Below are 16672 nucleotides of genomic sequence, written 5' to 3'. Positions count from 1 at the left end.
ACTACTCTGTGGATCTGACACAAACTGGATGGAGGATATAAAGTAAATGACCAACTAAAGGGATTAAGAGGCTAGATGTTACTACATCAAAACTGGTTGACCCCTGAGCTAATTATGCAAACAGCAAAATCAGCCTGCTCAGACAAGGAGCCCCTTGTACTCAAGGGGCTCCCCGGGTATGGAAAACAAAATAATTCTATACATTCACAATGGAATGATGACTGAATATGCCTAAAAGGGCCAGAATAATAAGAGCAGTTGAAAGTTCGTCAGAAGGAGGATTAGTCTACTTAAGTCTCTGAGAGTTTATAAAATTCCATAAAGAAAGATCTTGGGGGTGCAATGAGATTTCCAAACTGTTTCCTTATCCTGCAGTACTTTGTGGGACCTCGCCTTATTCCCTCTACAAAGAAAGGAAAAATGGTTCCAGATTTTTTGTTTATAGGGCTAAGAGATAACATGAGAGAGATTTACAAAATGAGAAATGTGGAAATGCTTCATCTTCCCCAATGTTCGGATTATTCAGTTACACTGACTGGTAGGAGGTTCATAAGAAAGTTGAACTCTACGCTATGTAACTTATAAAGTTAATTACCACAGGATGCCTCAATGGTCATGAATTTAAGTACAGATGTGCATGTAATTTTTTATATAGGTATTGGAATGGATTTACCCTTCCTCCAGCCTAAGTGGCTCTTCCACTGGAGGAAGAGGCAGAATTGGGATAGGGATCCACCCCAGTGCATTCTTATGCGGTAACAGCTAGAAATGGAATCTCCACGTTGAGAGGTGGCATACTGCTGATTACCAGAAGCCAAAGACAAATTGAGAGTGGCCATCTCTAACATGCCTTGCTTCTCTAAGATATACAGCTAAAGTTAAAGCAAATTACATGCACCTGTGGTCTGATCGCACTAGGCAAATCTTTGCTCTCTTGCTTTCTATCTGTAGTGCTCAAAACTTACTCAAGAGAAAATTCACTGACATCAATTAGACTAGCATAAGGAAGGTTGAGTATTTATGGGCTTAGTTCATATATTTTCTATAATCTTGGTTCATATGTTTGATTGCTGTTCGGTTGCATTACTATACAGAAGCTTCAGTAACACAGTGCAGATGCTTGTGCTGTACTGGGAAGCTGCTACCAAAGCAACATTTTAAAAAAACCTGCACAGCTAATCAAATCTCCAAAGTCAATCAGAAGCCTTGCTGGGCAAAAGGCATACCTCACCCTACAAACTCTTGGCAGGCACCAGAAACGGTGTTGGCGGGCACCATGGCACCTATGGGCTCCAAGCTGGGGACTCCTGGCATAGTGCTTCATGAATGTCGAGGCTGAAGACCATGTGGCCGCTTTATAGATGTTCACCAGCAGGACTCTCCATAAAAAGGAAGCTTGAGCCCTGGCAGAGTGTGCCTTAACTGGAAGGGGATAGTCTACCTTGGACAATGAGTATGCTAGTCTAATGGATGAGACTACCCAGTGGGAGATGGTCTGGGAAGAGATGGTTCACCCTTTCTGTGGTTCAGCAAAGCAGACAAGGAGATTGTCTGATTTATAGAAGTCTTTGGTGTTGTTCAAATAAAATAACAAGACCATCCCTATATCTAATGTGTGCAATGTCCATTCCTCCAGGCTCTCGGGGGAGGAGAAAAAACACTAGAAGAACAATGTCCTGCGACACATGAAAACTAGAGAAAACTTTAGAGAGGAAACCCAATTTAGTATGCAACCAAACTTCATTCCCATGAAACTTTTTTTTTAATCCCCATGAAACTTAACAAATGGGGGGTGAACAACTGAGGGCCCTCAATTCCCAAACATGGTTTAGAAAGGTGATGGGCCATGAAAATGCCATCCTGTATGACAACAAAGAAAGGTCACGGATCTCCATGGGTTGAAATGGTTTATGCACTAAAGCCCATAGGACAAGTGAAAGACTCAATTGAAGAATGGGGGGGCCCCCAACCAAAGGGTACATATCCCTTCAAAAACCTTTTTGACATTTTACAGGAAAACAGTGAAGAACCACCAACAGTAGCATGATAGGTGGAAATAGCCAACAGATGTACCATTATGGATGATACTGACAAGACTATCCTTTAGAGAAGCAAGTACTCAAACACCATGTGTAAGGTTGTCATGCTCTTTTACGCCACCTATGGGCTGGCCACCTGTTGCCATCTCGGATGCCATGGGTGCTGGTCTTAGGGCCCTGGAATGTGCAGGTTCCCACCTTCGTGGCAGCGTCAAGGGCCGAGGGAGGCTCTAAAGTTGAAGAGGGAGAAGCGGCCTCAGAAGACGGGGTGCTCAGAGGGTTACTGCACCTCTCTTTCCCGTCCTGGGATTCTGGCCTTCTGCCCGGGTCTCCGGTCAATTTGGGGCCTCTCTCTCTTTCTCTCTCATTCCTATGCCCCAGCCAGCCCAGTCTTCCTCCTCCCTGGCTGTCTCTTCTCTTCCCTTTTTATTACCCCCTTGTTCCCCCATCGCTTCCTCCTTTGCAGCCCTGCCTCACCTAAAAGTGGAGACGCTGAGCCTGCTTCCGCCTCCCACGCCCCTCTGCTGCATGCCAGAGGCTCAGGCCTCCCTCCACTGTCTGCTTCAGTCTGCTGCAGCTCTCCCTGCCCCAGCCTGACTGCTGTGGGCGGTTGCTCCTCCCAGCCTGTTCTTGGCCAGCTTCAGAAGCTCTGCCACGGACCGCGCCTTGCCCACCCTGCAGCCATGCCTTGTCCCTCCAGGGCAGCCCTGGGTACCCTCGCCGTTGCTTCGGAGGGCTGCTGCGCCCTCTTGACACCTCCTCGCCATCCCATCGTTGTCTCTGCCAGCCACCTTGCTTATCTCGGTGAGTTGTGCGACCGGGGGGGGGGAGGTTCTGGGGTTGTTGCCTCATTCCCAGGGCTCCCTGCTCCCAGCGGGGGCCGGGACAAAGGAGCAGCTAAGCTGTGGAGTCTTGTGAACAAAAATTTTACTTTGTGAGCAACTAGCATTAAAGTTGAGTGAGCAATTTGGCTACTGCTTAAATTAGTCTGCTCTGGAGCTAAGACAAAAATGTGTGAGCTGGAGGCAAAAAACTGAGCTAGCTCACACTAACTCAGCTTACAGGGAACACACTGGTAAGGAGCGCCTCTCTGTTTTGATCCCCTTAGCAGACACCCAGAGCTGGAATTTCTTCCATTTATTAGCATAAGATTTGTGTGTGGAGGGTATGTGTGCTAAGGAAAAGACCTCAGCAACACTATCTTACCACACTACAGACCCATATCGATCAACCATATGGCACCGAGCCCTTTAGTTGAGAACATTGAAAGTTGGCCAGCGGTCTCCCCTAGTCAAATAATTAATATAATAAAACATTTGAAACGAGGAAAAGCTCCCGGCCCGGATTTTATTCCTCCTGAATTATTACTTATGAACCCTACTAGGTGGGGTTCTTGTTTAGCTTCCATCTTTTCATTAATAAATAAATCTGGTGCTATACCAACCGAGTGGAAGCGCTCAACCATAGTTCCAATTTACAAGAAAGGCAACAGGGCTGAACCTCACAACTATCGCCCTATAAGCTTACTCTCTATTCCAGGGAAAATATATGCGGCACAGCTCCTTGAGAGACTAACAAATTGGATTGAGCAGGAAGCGATTCTTTATCCAGAACAGATAGGTTTTCGTAAAGGGGCTTCAACCATCGATCACTGCCTTGTTTTACATCGCTTGGCGAGCAAGTATTTGGCTTCCCCAGGTGGGAAACTTTATGTGACCTTCATGGACCTGAAGACCGCTTTCGACTCAATCAACCGCGGTAGGCTATGGTGTAAATTGGCAGATTCTACAATAGATAGAAGACTATTAGCTCTAATTATGAATCTATACACCGACACTTCCGCCCAAATTAGATACAATTGGCAGGGTCAACTCACCGCTAGCTTCCAAACCAACAAGGGTGTGAAACAAGGCTGCTTGCTTGCTCCGTCCTTATTTAATCTATTTATCAACGATATGATTCCATTTGTGAAATCGCAGGCTAGACATCCCCCTTTTCTCGCAAACACACCAATCTCAATCCTTCTTTACGCTGACGATGCCATACTTCTCTCTAAGACAGAACTAGGTCTAAAATCAGTAATTAATGCATTCATTACATATTGTAATAAAGAGGACCTTAAAGTTAACTACTCCAAGTCAAAGATCCTTAGGTTCTCTAGAACCTTTCATAATGGACCTAAGGTGATAAGCGCACTGGGCGGGACCTTGGAGAGAGTCCCCTCCTTCAACTACCTGGGTATCATTTTTAATTACAACTTATCATGGAAACCACATATTCAGGCGGCCCTCAAAGCGGCAAATATCACAACTAAGGCGATTAAAAAATTCTTTTATTCCAAGGGTGCTAAACATATACCAGCTGCCATTAAGATCTTCAATGCGAAGGTTGCCCCGCAGATCCTTTATGGGTGCGCGGTGTGGATTGAAGGTGTATCTGACATCCTTGACTCACCCCTACACACTTTTCTGAGGGAAATTGCGGCAGTCCCGAGATGTGTAGCGGGAACAGCACTTAGGGTTGAATTTGCCCAACCATCAATGGAAAAGAGAGCCTGGCTTGCAGCTTTCAAACTGTTTGTGAAGAAGGGTGCCCAGGGTGGTAGCACAAATAAAGTGGGTTTCTCACATTTAATCCCCTGCGACACCTACAAGAGCAGTCGCTCAAAACTAATTACACAGAAATTAACAACCTTGGGGATTGATATAACAGCTTCATTGTTAAATGAGTCGCTCAGAGAAATTAAATCCAAACTAAAGGATCTTGACTTCAGCAGTACCGTCCAAAGAGCTCGACGTACTTGCTCTGGTCTATCCTTGGGTCTTGCCCCCCCTGAGGCTATTCCGTCATATTGCTACACTTTAAAGATTCCAAGACAACGCAGAGCGTTCACCTTGGCGAGACTCAACTCCTTCCCCTCTAAGGTGCTCTCTGGTCGTTTCTTGGGACTTCCGTTTTCGGAACGTGTCTGCGATTGTGGACAAGAGATGATAGAAACTATGGATCATATAATGCTTTTCTGTCCTAAGTGGAATAACGAAAGGGAGAGATACATCATTCCCGTTATGAGAAAAGAAAAGCTTCCTCTCCTTCCTTGGGTAGTTTCAGTGCTTTTGTCTGATAACTACCCTGACAATCAAACCACGGCTATAGTGGCTTCCTTCTAGCTGCGGTGATTAAGAAAACAAATCTCCCTGAGTTTAATTAGTTTATTGCTGATAACTGTCGACCTATATACAAATTTGATAATTTTAAGTGTGTGCTGGTTTTTGTTGTTGTTGTTGTTGTTTTTTTTTTTTTATTCTGTACAGTTGCTATGGCTTTCTTGCTAATGCAATAAATATTATTATTATTATTACCACACTACAGGTCCGTGATCTTCCATGCTGTAAGGTGGGGCGACCTTACATCATTGTGTAGGAGAGGACCTATATGAGGCAAGTCCTCTGCAACTGGAAAGGGAATACATCTTCCTTTTGACAGGCTAAGTAGAACTGGGAATCAGATTATGTGGGGCCAAAAAGGCGCTACTAGAATACAGTTGGACCCTTCCATCCTGAGCTTGGAAATAACCCAGTGTAAAATGGGGGAAAGAATAGGCCCCCTTTGTCAGGGGATCTGAAAAGTGTCCCCTGTAGAATCCGGGTCAACCCCAGCTGGGGAACAGAAATGGATACCCTTTCAGTTCACTCTGGATGCATACCACCAGGACCTCCTAACACCAAAAAATAGTGAAAATAAGTCTCTCTTAGGAAACATTTGTGAGTATAGGCAGTCAATCTGCTGAGAGAGTCTGCCACCCAACTGGAGGTTCCCGCAACATAGTTAGTTTGCAGAGATGTTCTTCAGGATGGCACCAGATTTGAGATGCCTCTGCTACCAGATTATTATTAATTTCATTTCTATATCGCCCATAGCCAAAGATCTTTGGGTGGTTTACAAAAAATATAAAAAAAATAAAATACAATAGATAAAACCTTAAACATTAAAGGTTATTTTAAGATAACATAAAATATTAAAGAACAATAAACCTGACCCCCCAAAAAATCTGACCCAGAGTGAAAGAAAAACACCTGGCTAATCTTATCGGGCCCCTGCATAACAAGAAAAGGTCTTTAAGGGCCTCCACAAAGAGGACTGTCTTAACCTGGTGCCAAAAAGATGGCAAATTTGACACCAGGTGGGCCACAGCAGGGAGGCTGAACCAAAGACAGCTGAAAAGGCCCTTCCCCTACTTGCCACACTCTGAGCCTCTTGATGGTTTGGCACCCGGAGGAAGGCCCCAGAAGTGTTTGGGGTTGGGAGCAATGTTCCCTCTAAGCTGTTGAGTCCTGTGAGCAAAAATTCTACTTTGTGAGCTACCAGCATTAAAGTTGTGAGCAGGTGATTTGGCTACTGCATAAATTAGTGTGTTCTGGAGCCCTCCTTCCTGAGCCAAGACAAAAATCTGTGAGCCGGAGGCTAAAAAACTGTGAGCTAGCTCACACTAACTCAGCTTAGAGGGAACACTGGTTGGGAGAGGTATTCTGGCAGGTATTGTGGTCCCAAGCCATGTAGAGCTTTATAGGTTAAGGCCAGCATCTTCAATCGGGACTAGAAACATACAGGCAAGCTGGCCAGAACTGGTCTTATATGTTCGGACCTCCGGGATCCAGTAATTAATCTAGCTGCCACATTCTGCACCAGCTGCAGCTTCTGAACAATCTTCAACGGCAGCCCCACATAGAGTGCATTGCAGTAATCTAGTCTGGAGATTATCAGACTATAAATTACTGAAGCCAGGTGTGATGAACTGACTTCCAAAACCAGGATGCTTAGTGCATCAGATTCAGAGAGCTGGGAGATTAGGTGTTGATGCTTCACTGTAAAACACTGTTTGATTGACAGGCTGCTGCCTGCATGCATCCCCTTCTCTCTGATTGGTCATGCCAGCTGAGGAGAGCTTTCAAAAGTCTTGTCAGTCTTGTCAGAGGAGTCAGTCGTTGTTTGGACTTTGGCTTGGCAGTAGCCAGTCAAGAGAAGTGTGTTTGTCAGTCTGAGGGAAACAGACAAGTTCACTTGGGAAGTGAAATAACACAACTCCTTGCTCTTACTGTGTACCATCATATTTGAGGAAAAGTTCAGAAATTAGAACTTAAAATCTAAGTGTCAGCCCTAGCTGAATTCCACTTATTCACAGTCTCCAGAACTGAGGTTCAGGTTTGACAGAAGAGACTGGACAGTAGGTTGAAACTGCCAGTCTAGCCAAACAGAAAAGGATTATTGCTCCTAGAAAGAGGAGGATATTTCTTACCCAGTTATTGAGTGGGTTCAACTCAGAAGGGACACCTGCTTTGTGTGAAAAGGGAAATGGTCTTAAACTCCTCAAGTGTCAAAAGGAAAGTTGTAATCCCACAAGGGAGGTATTTAAATATAGGAGGAAAGTACTAACTTCCAGGAAACTGATAGTTCTATAAAACTTGATTAAGACACTTTGTTGCTGAAAGAAATCTCCATAACAAACAAATCTCTGAGTCTCTAAGAAAATAAGCTTCAACTATACTCAGTTGCCTGTTCTAAATATTATTATAATTTGTATAAACAACAAAATTCACCTCAGTTTCTGGTCCCCTGCCTTTTACGCTGTCAAGGGATTCCTCAGTCAGAGTGGGGAACAGTGTTTTGGCAGGAAAATCTGCCTCACAGTAAAGAAGAAGTAAGGGTCCATCATATTTGATGGCAGTGCTGTGATTCGAAAGAAAAACCCACGCCTAGTTGGTCCCATCACGAGAACACAATAGTATGTTTTATTAATTTGTGAGGAATTAAAATAAAATTCCAGACAGAAATGGCACCCCCTCAGAAATCTAAAAAAGCACAGGGAGATGGGCAGCCCAAAGTAGCCTCTTTTGAGGAAAATCCTAGTCAGGAATTAGAGATTATGAGAATGCAGATAGATCTGGCAAAATTAAAAGCAGAAAAAGCAAGAGTTGATTTAGCCAGATAGCCAGATAGAATTAGCCAGAGTTGAAAAAGAACAGCAATTAGAATTAGCCAAAATTCACGCAGAACAAGAAAGAGCTAATTTTGAAAGCGAACAGGAGAAAATGAAAATGGTACAACAAGAGAGAGAGAGGTCAGCAGAAAGAGAACATGAGAAAGAAATGTATAATATGAGTATGAAAAAAATAAAGTTAAGGGCTGAATTACCAATATCTCAGAGAAGTGGGGAAATTACCTCACTAGAACAGAAGAAATTCTCAAGTTATCAGAAGGGAGTTGATGTGGAAGCTTTTTTATTTAGCTTTGAGAGAACATGTAAAGATCTATAAATGCTTTATTTGCACCCACAAGTATGTGGAACCCTGAGTGAGATTTATGCCAAAATGAGGGAGGACAAGACCTCAAATTATTATTAAAAGAATGAGACCAAATTCATTTTGGTTTAACTGCTGAACAGAGCAGAAAGGCTCTCAGGAAGATAAAAAGAAAGCCTGGTGAAACCTATTCCCAATTTGGATGCAGACTAGACAGAGCCGTGAATAGATAGGTTGAAGGAAGCCAAGTACAAACTTTTGAAGAACTGAAAAACTTGATTTCACCCTGGCATCTATTGATGACATCGCTGTATTCAGCCAGACATGAAAGGAACACCTAGCTATAGTCTTCTAGTGAATCAGAGATGCTAAACTAATGGTCAAAGAATCCAAATGACAGTTGGCAATGAATCAGTTAAAAAACCTAGGGCATGTACTAGGAGGCGGAGAGATCAAACCAGACTGGAGCAAGGTATCGGTGATCCAGGAATGGCCCAGACCCACCACCAAGAAGCAAATTTGAGCATTTATAGGTGTTGTGGGATACTATAGAAGTTTTATAACTGATTTCAGTGCAATTGCTGCTCCTCTGTATGAGCACACAAAAAAGTGTTATCCTGATCTGGTGCCTTGGTGTTGACCACAGAACCAGTGTTGAGGGCACCTGACTTACTAGACCCTTTACATTATCTACTGATGCCTCAAATATCGAGGTCAGGGCCATGCTGAGTCTGGAGATGATAGTCAGTAGCACCCCATCCTAGACCTCAGTAGAAAACTGGTGGAGAGAGAACAACACCTCTCTGTTATTGAGAGGGAATGTCTTGCTATCATATGGTGTTGTCAAGAAGCCGTTCCAGATTGCACTGTTAAAGGGACTCTTTTACTACCAGTGCCTTGTCTTTTACTACCAGTGCATTTGTCCTATCCATCCAAGGTATTGTTTTTGCCTTCTACATTTCCTGGGAATTCGTGACCGCCCAGCTCTTGCCTCAGATCACAAAACTGGCTACTTAAGGTAGACTCTCTGCACATGCAGTTAGTTATCTCTCTATCTCTCTCAGAGCTTCCATCCCCAACCCACCTCTCAGGTTCCATCCCTGATCAGTTTGGGATCACTCCACGTGTGTCACTGGCCAACTCACAATCCATTCCCCCTCTCTTTTTCCTCCCTTTTCACTGCACAGTCTACTCATCTTGCCAGACAGGTAACATATCACCCACCAATGATATTCCTGCTAATGTGAAAGTCGCTGCCTATTCCTACCCTATTTTTCCTAGTTCTGTATTGCGTGTGTATGTGTGCTAATTAATTTTGTATGCTTGAGAATTATTTAGTAAAAGACCAATTATCACAGCAACCTGGTCTCCTCATCTATTCATGGGCTATGGGAATTCTGACTCTGGTATATACAGGTTATGTCCATATGCTATATGCCAATTGTCCTTTAATATAATTCCCCAAGTTTGATAAGAAAACAAGGCAATTTGGCCATGATGAAAAGAAGAAGTAGAGCTGCATGTCATCAGCATACTGATGGCAATGCACCCCAAAACTCTGGATGACCCCCCCTCAGCGGTTTCATGTAGATGTTAAATAGCATGGGGGAGAGCTAGGGAGACTCCCTGCTTGTTTAGATAGAATTTTACTGCTATATTGTCCATACCACTGAGGACCCTCTTGCCCTCCATTAGTGCTGCAAAAGACAGCAAAGTGTAACAAATATAGCTCTAAGCTCTGTCAAATTCACATGCAGGCATGACTCAGCCAATGAACACAGGCCATTAACAGAATGAGATCCACACTATGCACCCCAACCCAATAAGGAAGCATCGGTGAACACTTGGAATTCATGCAACTGAATCCCAAATGCACACCCCATACCAAGTTGCACCTATCAGCCCACCAGGATAAAGAGTGGACTACAGATGTAGGAACAGAAAATCGCTTCCAGGGGGAATCAGAAAGAACATTAAACTGCCATAGAAACCACTTCTGAAGTCCCCTCATACACAGCCATGTATACAGCACCTCTGATGTGGCAGAAGCCATGAGACCCAACAGCTACCCTTGGTGGATTAGAACCTATTGGCTGTAAAGTTGAGCACCAAATTGTAAATTACCAAAGTTCTGTCCTCCAGAAGGAACGCTTTCCCTATCCTGGAATCTAACAGAATGCCAATAAACAAAACAGACTGAGAAAGGTTCAACCAGGACTTCTCCTGATTAATTATAACTCCCAAGTTCTACAACGTGGCTGGAGCCAGAGTGACATGGTCTACGAACATTGCACTCAAGGAGGCTGTAAAAAGCCAGTCATCTAGATACGGTAGATGGTGCAACCCTGAAGGTGGAGGTGGGTTACCACTATCAATATGCATTTGATGAATACCCTTGGTGCTGTAAGGTAGATCAAAGGGTAGTACTGCATGCTGTAAGTGAGTAGTTCCACATATGAAGCATAAAAATCTACTGCTCTGCGAAATGGAAATGTAAAAACACTTATCTTTCAAATCAATGACCACGAACTATGTGCCAGGCTCTAGAAGCAATAAAACCTGAGACAATGTAGGTAGTTATTCAGGTCCCTGAGGTCCAATATAGGTCTCTTAGCCCCATCATTTTTACCTATGAGAAAGTACCTAGAGTAGAAACCAGACGATACTTCTGATTCAGGCACAAGCTCAATAGCCCCTTTATTTAACAGATCTCAGAATCACTTTATTGTATGTGGCCATAGGCCTTCACAATATCAAACACTCTCCGAGAATTTGTGCATAACATAGGATAAAAGAGAGAAAAAAATTCAACCTCTATGAAATGTATAAAACCTGTTAAAACTACCTCAGCCTATAATATTTAAATCCGATAAGACCTTTTAAGAACACTCAGTTGCAATGGTACTATTTGATTTCTTTGCTCTAATTTTTCTCGTGGCCAAGGCAAAGACAGCCAAACTTGAAGAGATGAAGGGGTCGTCATCTGAGAGCATAAGGGCCATCTTATCATGATCAGACAGGGGGTATAAGGGTGTCAATATCTTTGCTAGAAATTTGGCCCTAGGTTCTATGTATAAAGGACAGGTTCCACTGACTGCCCACATATACAGATACGTTGGTCTACTGGGGTTTTCTTATAGCGACCAGCTAGCATCTCCAAAGGCATTGTTTGAAAACGCAGTGAGGTAAGGGATCTCCTTAAATTATACGAGATTATGTTGTTTAAGTAAGAGGCTCTGAAGTGATCCTTTTAAATTATTTTAAACCATGGAGCAAACCTCGATTGGGAGATCAAAGTGGCGTCTATTACAGCATCCTCTCTAAACATCCATTCGCGTAGGTTAGTATTGTTCCCTGTATATTGCAGCAGGTCATCTGGAATAGTGTATCTAGTAATGATATAATTTAAAAAATTCAGGGCGAGCTTTATCTTTGGCATTCAGTATATGGTAACTAAGTTTACTGAATGCGTCTGGACTTTTAAAGTTGGATTTCCCCCCAGAATTTTAAAATCTGGTTTCTTTTCAGATTGCATAAATCTTTCGCCTTTATTTAACGGTGGGAGACCTCGAGCTCCAAAGCAGGAGGCACAACAAAGGGAAAAAATGGAAGCAAATAATCCAAAGGTAACATTTAAATGGTTAATATTAACCAGAATACACTATAGGTAACACCCAAGATTCCTCGGTGATGTGTTCCCATGCATGTGCAAATGTCACCAACCAGAAGATAAAACAAGGTGCCAGGGTGGGGAGGGGGGCCTCTAGTAATTCCTGCTCAATCTCTGGGGAATAAGGGAGCTGTTTGTTTCATTTCTTCCCCCTGATGTTTCTTTGAGAATTGTGACAGCCCATAGTGAGGCTTGAATGGGTCCTCATGTTGCTGCTGGGGTTCCAATCTGTAAAGTCTCTGGTACTGAGGATGTGAAATGTGCCTGAGGAAATGCCCATATTTGAAGACTTGGGCAAGTGGGCCAGTAACGCCTAGAGTCTTTGTAATGAGCTTATTTTTATGTGAACTCTTTCCAACACTTCATGAAGATTGGCACTGAAGAGCTCTTTGTCCTTGAAGAGTACATTTTCAGGCTTTGCTTGGCCCTGGTGTCATTAGGCAGAGTAGTACAGCATAACCAGGAGGGTCATTGTGGTACAATAGCAAATGCCATAGCTCTACTTGCCAAATCTGCTGCCTGCCCAGCAGCATTGATCTGCTGTTTCCCTAATCTGACACCTTCTGCTTGTATTATCTTTGCTATGTGGAATGTGAGGACACCAGAGTAATATACCTTTCTCTCTAAGGTATTCAGCTTCCTTCCTTCTTTATTGAAGCGTGAAGTATGGTCCCCAGAACAATGCCTCAAGGGGATAACCTCAGTGACCAGCAAATTAGTCACAGGGTGGGGGAAGAGAAATTTGCACCCTTCATCCCTTACTTTAGTTTCCTAGGAGAGACAAACACTGATGCAAGTTTGGCTCACACCCCTCTAGTAATATCCAGCAGCCCCTGCAACTGGATGGGAAATGCTACTGGACCCAAGGAAGCAGAGTAGAGAACTTTGAGGATCGGATCCCATGGTTATGGATCTGAGTACACAATATCCAATTCCAGGGATTTCGCTGAACAAATTAATTGTTCCGTACAGAGGCAAATGTCCTCAGTGGGAGAAATGGAGCCTGAATCTCTGACCACCTCGTCCAGAGATAGTTCCTACACGGCATCAGAGCCCACTCCAAAGGCTGCATTGGCATCCTCTGTATCAAAGGCATCTGCCTCCAGTTCTGTTGGATGATGAAGAAACAACATCAGCGGTTGAGGCAAGAATGACTTCAGTGCAGGAGGAGCTCAATCAGAACTGACCACTAGTTCAGATGCCAAAGAGGGTGGTTGGAAGCACGAGAGTGTATTCTTCCCAAGGTAAGTTGGGTGGCCAATGCATGGGTGATGGAACCATGGGATAGGGAAATCATGGACCCTGAGGTGGAGGCCAATTGGAACTGATGAGGCAGATGGATCCAACACTGCTGACTTCTTCCCCACTGGAGGCAGAGTGGGTTCAGGCAATAGCGGTTGGATCTCTAACACCTCATCATCAGAGAACTTCTGGCTAGCCACAGTGTTGGAGATGGTGATGAAGTATGAGGCCAAACAGGTCAAGAAATAACCTTTGACAGTGAATAGTGCTTCAAAGGAACGTCCTTAGACTTAGATTTAGCTTTGTCCTTGGACTTCTTAGATGGCGGCTCCAAAGAACTTCTTGGAACTGGTAGCAGCCTTGGAGCCAACAAGGCTTGAGGTTCCGAAATAGATATGGAGGGTGCTGACCCCACCAAGGGATTATGGCCCTGAGCCTCTGGTTCCTTTGCCCTCCAAATGGGCTGGTCTTTCTTCAGGGCTCTAAGTGCTCATTCCAACAGGAAAGCTTTTAGGTGAGCCATTCTTTCTTGCTAAACTTTGGGGATGAACTGGCAGCAGATGGAACATGCCAAAACATTATGGGACTCACCAAGGCATGTAAGACAGTGTTTGTGATCGTCAGACTGCACCATCTTTATCCATCTTTAAAAGAGCCAACTCTCTCACTGACAAAACTGAGGTAACTCGAGGAGCTAAGCTTAAGAAGGTCCTTTCTCCACAGTGGCAAAAAGAGGACTGAGGGAGGGAGTGCGCCTTCCATCTCCAACATGTGCTGGTTTGGGCAGCACATTCTGGAGAGTAGGGGAGAACGCCAGGACCTATGGAAAGAGCTAGAAATCTTGAGAAAAATAATCTCTGCAGTAGGCCTATGCATGCGCAGTCCCATGTGGAACTGCACAGAAGCCATGAAGATGAACCTAAGTGACTGAGGAAGGAATGATTCGGCAGATGCTTTTGCCGCTTGGTTGCCTGCACAGGGACAACTGTAACAAAGGTGAGCAGCAAGTCACAGGGATAGATTATTGTCTGTTAATTAAGGACTCCAGCTAGTTCAATTGCTTTGTCAAACAAGCTATTAGGCTCCCAAATGCTTTTTCAAAGTGCTGTACCAGGAGAAGCCACTTTAAGTAAAGAGATTTTGTGCCACAGTGGTGCCTGAAGAGTTAAAATCTAAGCACTGCTTCCTATTTTATGCCAGAAAAACTAAAAGAAGACATTTTGAAGTTGAATTTAAAGACAGAGGTCTACGAAAGTAAGATGTCATAACCATAACACATAATAAACATCCATTGGCTACTTCAGGTTTCATGCGTTCTCTTCAAGAATGCCTGTACTATAGTATCAACATTACATTTTCATGTGTTTTTAGAAATGTGCAACTCCCATACCTAAGCTTTTGAAACTAAATATAGAAGTAACATTGAGGCATTTAGAAAGTAGTACCTAGCTTATCAGATACTGATGGGATTTTGTTAGTCACACTAAAATGCAGACACAGTTAATCTACAAAAGCTATTTTGCTTAACACAAATTGCCATTAAGTACTTACCAATTTAACAAACTGTTTAAAACAATGACAAGATGAAAAAGGAGGAAAAGTAAACTAGAACTATAAAGGTAGCCATATGAAAGTCAAAGTGTATGGCAAACAATATTGGTATGTGATAAGAATAGTTTCATATAATGCTAACTAAAAAGAAAACCATGTATTACAGAGGTGACCCCAAAACTAAAACAGCTTCTAAGACAAGTACCTCTACATACAACTTCACAATCCATACTAAACTGGCAACCAGTTTAGGCTCAAGCAACACACAAAATACTTCGAAGCTTCTCCTAAAGAAAGATTTTCTGGCCTTGAAATAAGGTCTCCATTCCCCACCCTGCCCTCAATTCACTTACTCTTGAGTAGAGATGGGCACGAACCAGCTGATGAACTAAAGAAAGCAGAGGGTTAAACTTTAAATGGCTCATGAACCAATACAAACTGGGTTGATGTGTGAACCAACCTCCTGGTTCGTATCGGTTAGTGGTTCAGTTCATGTTCAGCCACAAACCACAAACCAAACTGCAAAAACGTGGTTTGTGCCCATCCCTACTCTTGAGTCAACTCTAGCAGAATGTTAGGAGCTGAATTTAAATTATGAAAATACTAATGATCTTTAAATATAATAAGTAGTAGTACTATAGATTTTATCAGTACTGTGGGATAAATGACAAAATACGCAAGAATTTAAAAAACAACATTCTTCAAACCAAGTTATGCCAAACAGGTTTGCTAAAATAAGATTTACCTTGATTTCTTTTTGTTCTACAGATTTTTCCCATATTTGCTGGTCATAAGCCCCAATCTAAATAGGAAACAGGAAAATCTGCATTAAAATGAGAGTATTCAGCACAATTATGTATTTTAGCTTTTTCACAGTAAACTATGGCATATTGAAAGAATAAACTGAAAGGCATTTAATGGATAGGCTGATTAATGCTTGGTTAACCAATTTCTAAATATTCTGCAACCACCACATTTTAGTGAAGTATTTTCTGTATCATATTTTGTCAATTATTTCTACATAATCACAAACTTTAGACTCTATTGTGCAACAGAATTCAGGTGCATAACACTGATCATTAAAATAAAATAAAATACAGAAATGTGGCAAACTTAATTTTTCAACAACTGTTCGAGAAATGTAAAGAAATAAGAACAAACAATTCTAGAACAATATTAAAATCTTGTTCTCATCAAATCTGAAATCCTAAGCATGCATACTGTAAGTATTGCTGTAATCAGTGGAGCATACTTCTGAGTAGACATTAACAGGGCTGAGCTAGAGATCAACTACTGTGCATAATAATTACTGGATAGAGATTTATATGTACTAAGCCTAACTGTACCCAAAGTAGGTTATGTCTGTCATAAATACCATTTGCCAATTCTTATTATGCAGGACTTTTAGGTCTTAAGAGAAATATTTTTAGTTATAGCACCTGATCAAACAATGTATGGGCCCAAGTAATCAGAGATTTCTTCTACAATAAGTTAATTGTAGAATGCTCTCGAGATGAAATATTTAATACTTATACCACTTTCTAGAGCGTTCCTAGGGATACATAGCATGTTAACATTTCAAACCAGGTGCTAAATAACATTCTAGAAATTGGTCTAATGGCAGACCAAACTTCATTTGTTATACACATAAACAATTAGAACAACCGGGCTATTTTTGGGCAGGAACGCACAGGAATGGAGTTCCGGCTGGCTCCTGAGTTGGCCACGCCCAGCAGGAACTCATTAGCATAATAGGCCACACCCAACAGCAGAAACTCATTAGGATTGGCTACATTAGGGGTGTGTGGCCTAACATGCAAAGAAGTTCCTGCTACAAAAAAAGCTCTGGATTTTGACAACAAGGTAAACAGAAT

General features: G+C 42.7%; 1 protein-coding gene across 3 annotated transcripts in view; it reads right to left on the bottom strand.

Annotated features, from left to right (window-relative positions):
• PHTF2 (putative homeodomain transcription factor 2) overlaps positions 1–16672 on the bottom strand; it is a 144857-nt gene that overhangs the window by 61048 nt on the left and 67137 nt on the right. For 2 of the 3 annotated variants that reach the window (XM_015415078.1, XM_015415080.1), the window contains exons 3-4: positions 15544–15600; positions 14799–14810 (exon numbers count right to left, since the gene is read on the bottom strand). In XM_015415078.1, coding sequence (XP_015270564.1) covers positions 14799–14810; positions 15544–15600 — 69 coding nt within the window. The remainder of the gene's footprint in view (positions 1–14798; positions 14811–15543; positions 15601–16672) is intronic. The other variant, XM_015415079.1, reaches the window with a different exon arrangement.

This window comes from Gekko japonicus, unplaced genomic scaffold, assembly GCF_001447785.1.
Source record: "Gekko japonicus isolate JY-2015 unplaced genomic scaffold, Gekko_japonicus_V1.1 scaffold5, whole genome shotgun sequence".
Taxonomy (NCBI): Eukaryota; Metazoa; Chordata; class Lepidosauria; order Squamata; family Gekkonidae; genus Gekko; species Gekko japonicus.
The sequence above is the reverse complement of the archived record's forward strand: the minus strand, read 5'-3'. Positions and strand labels throughout refer to the sequence as shown.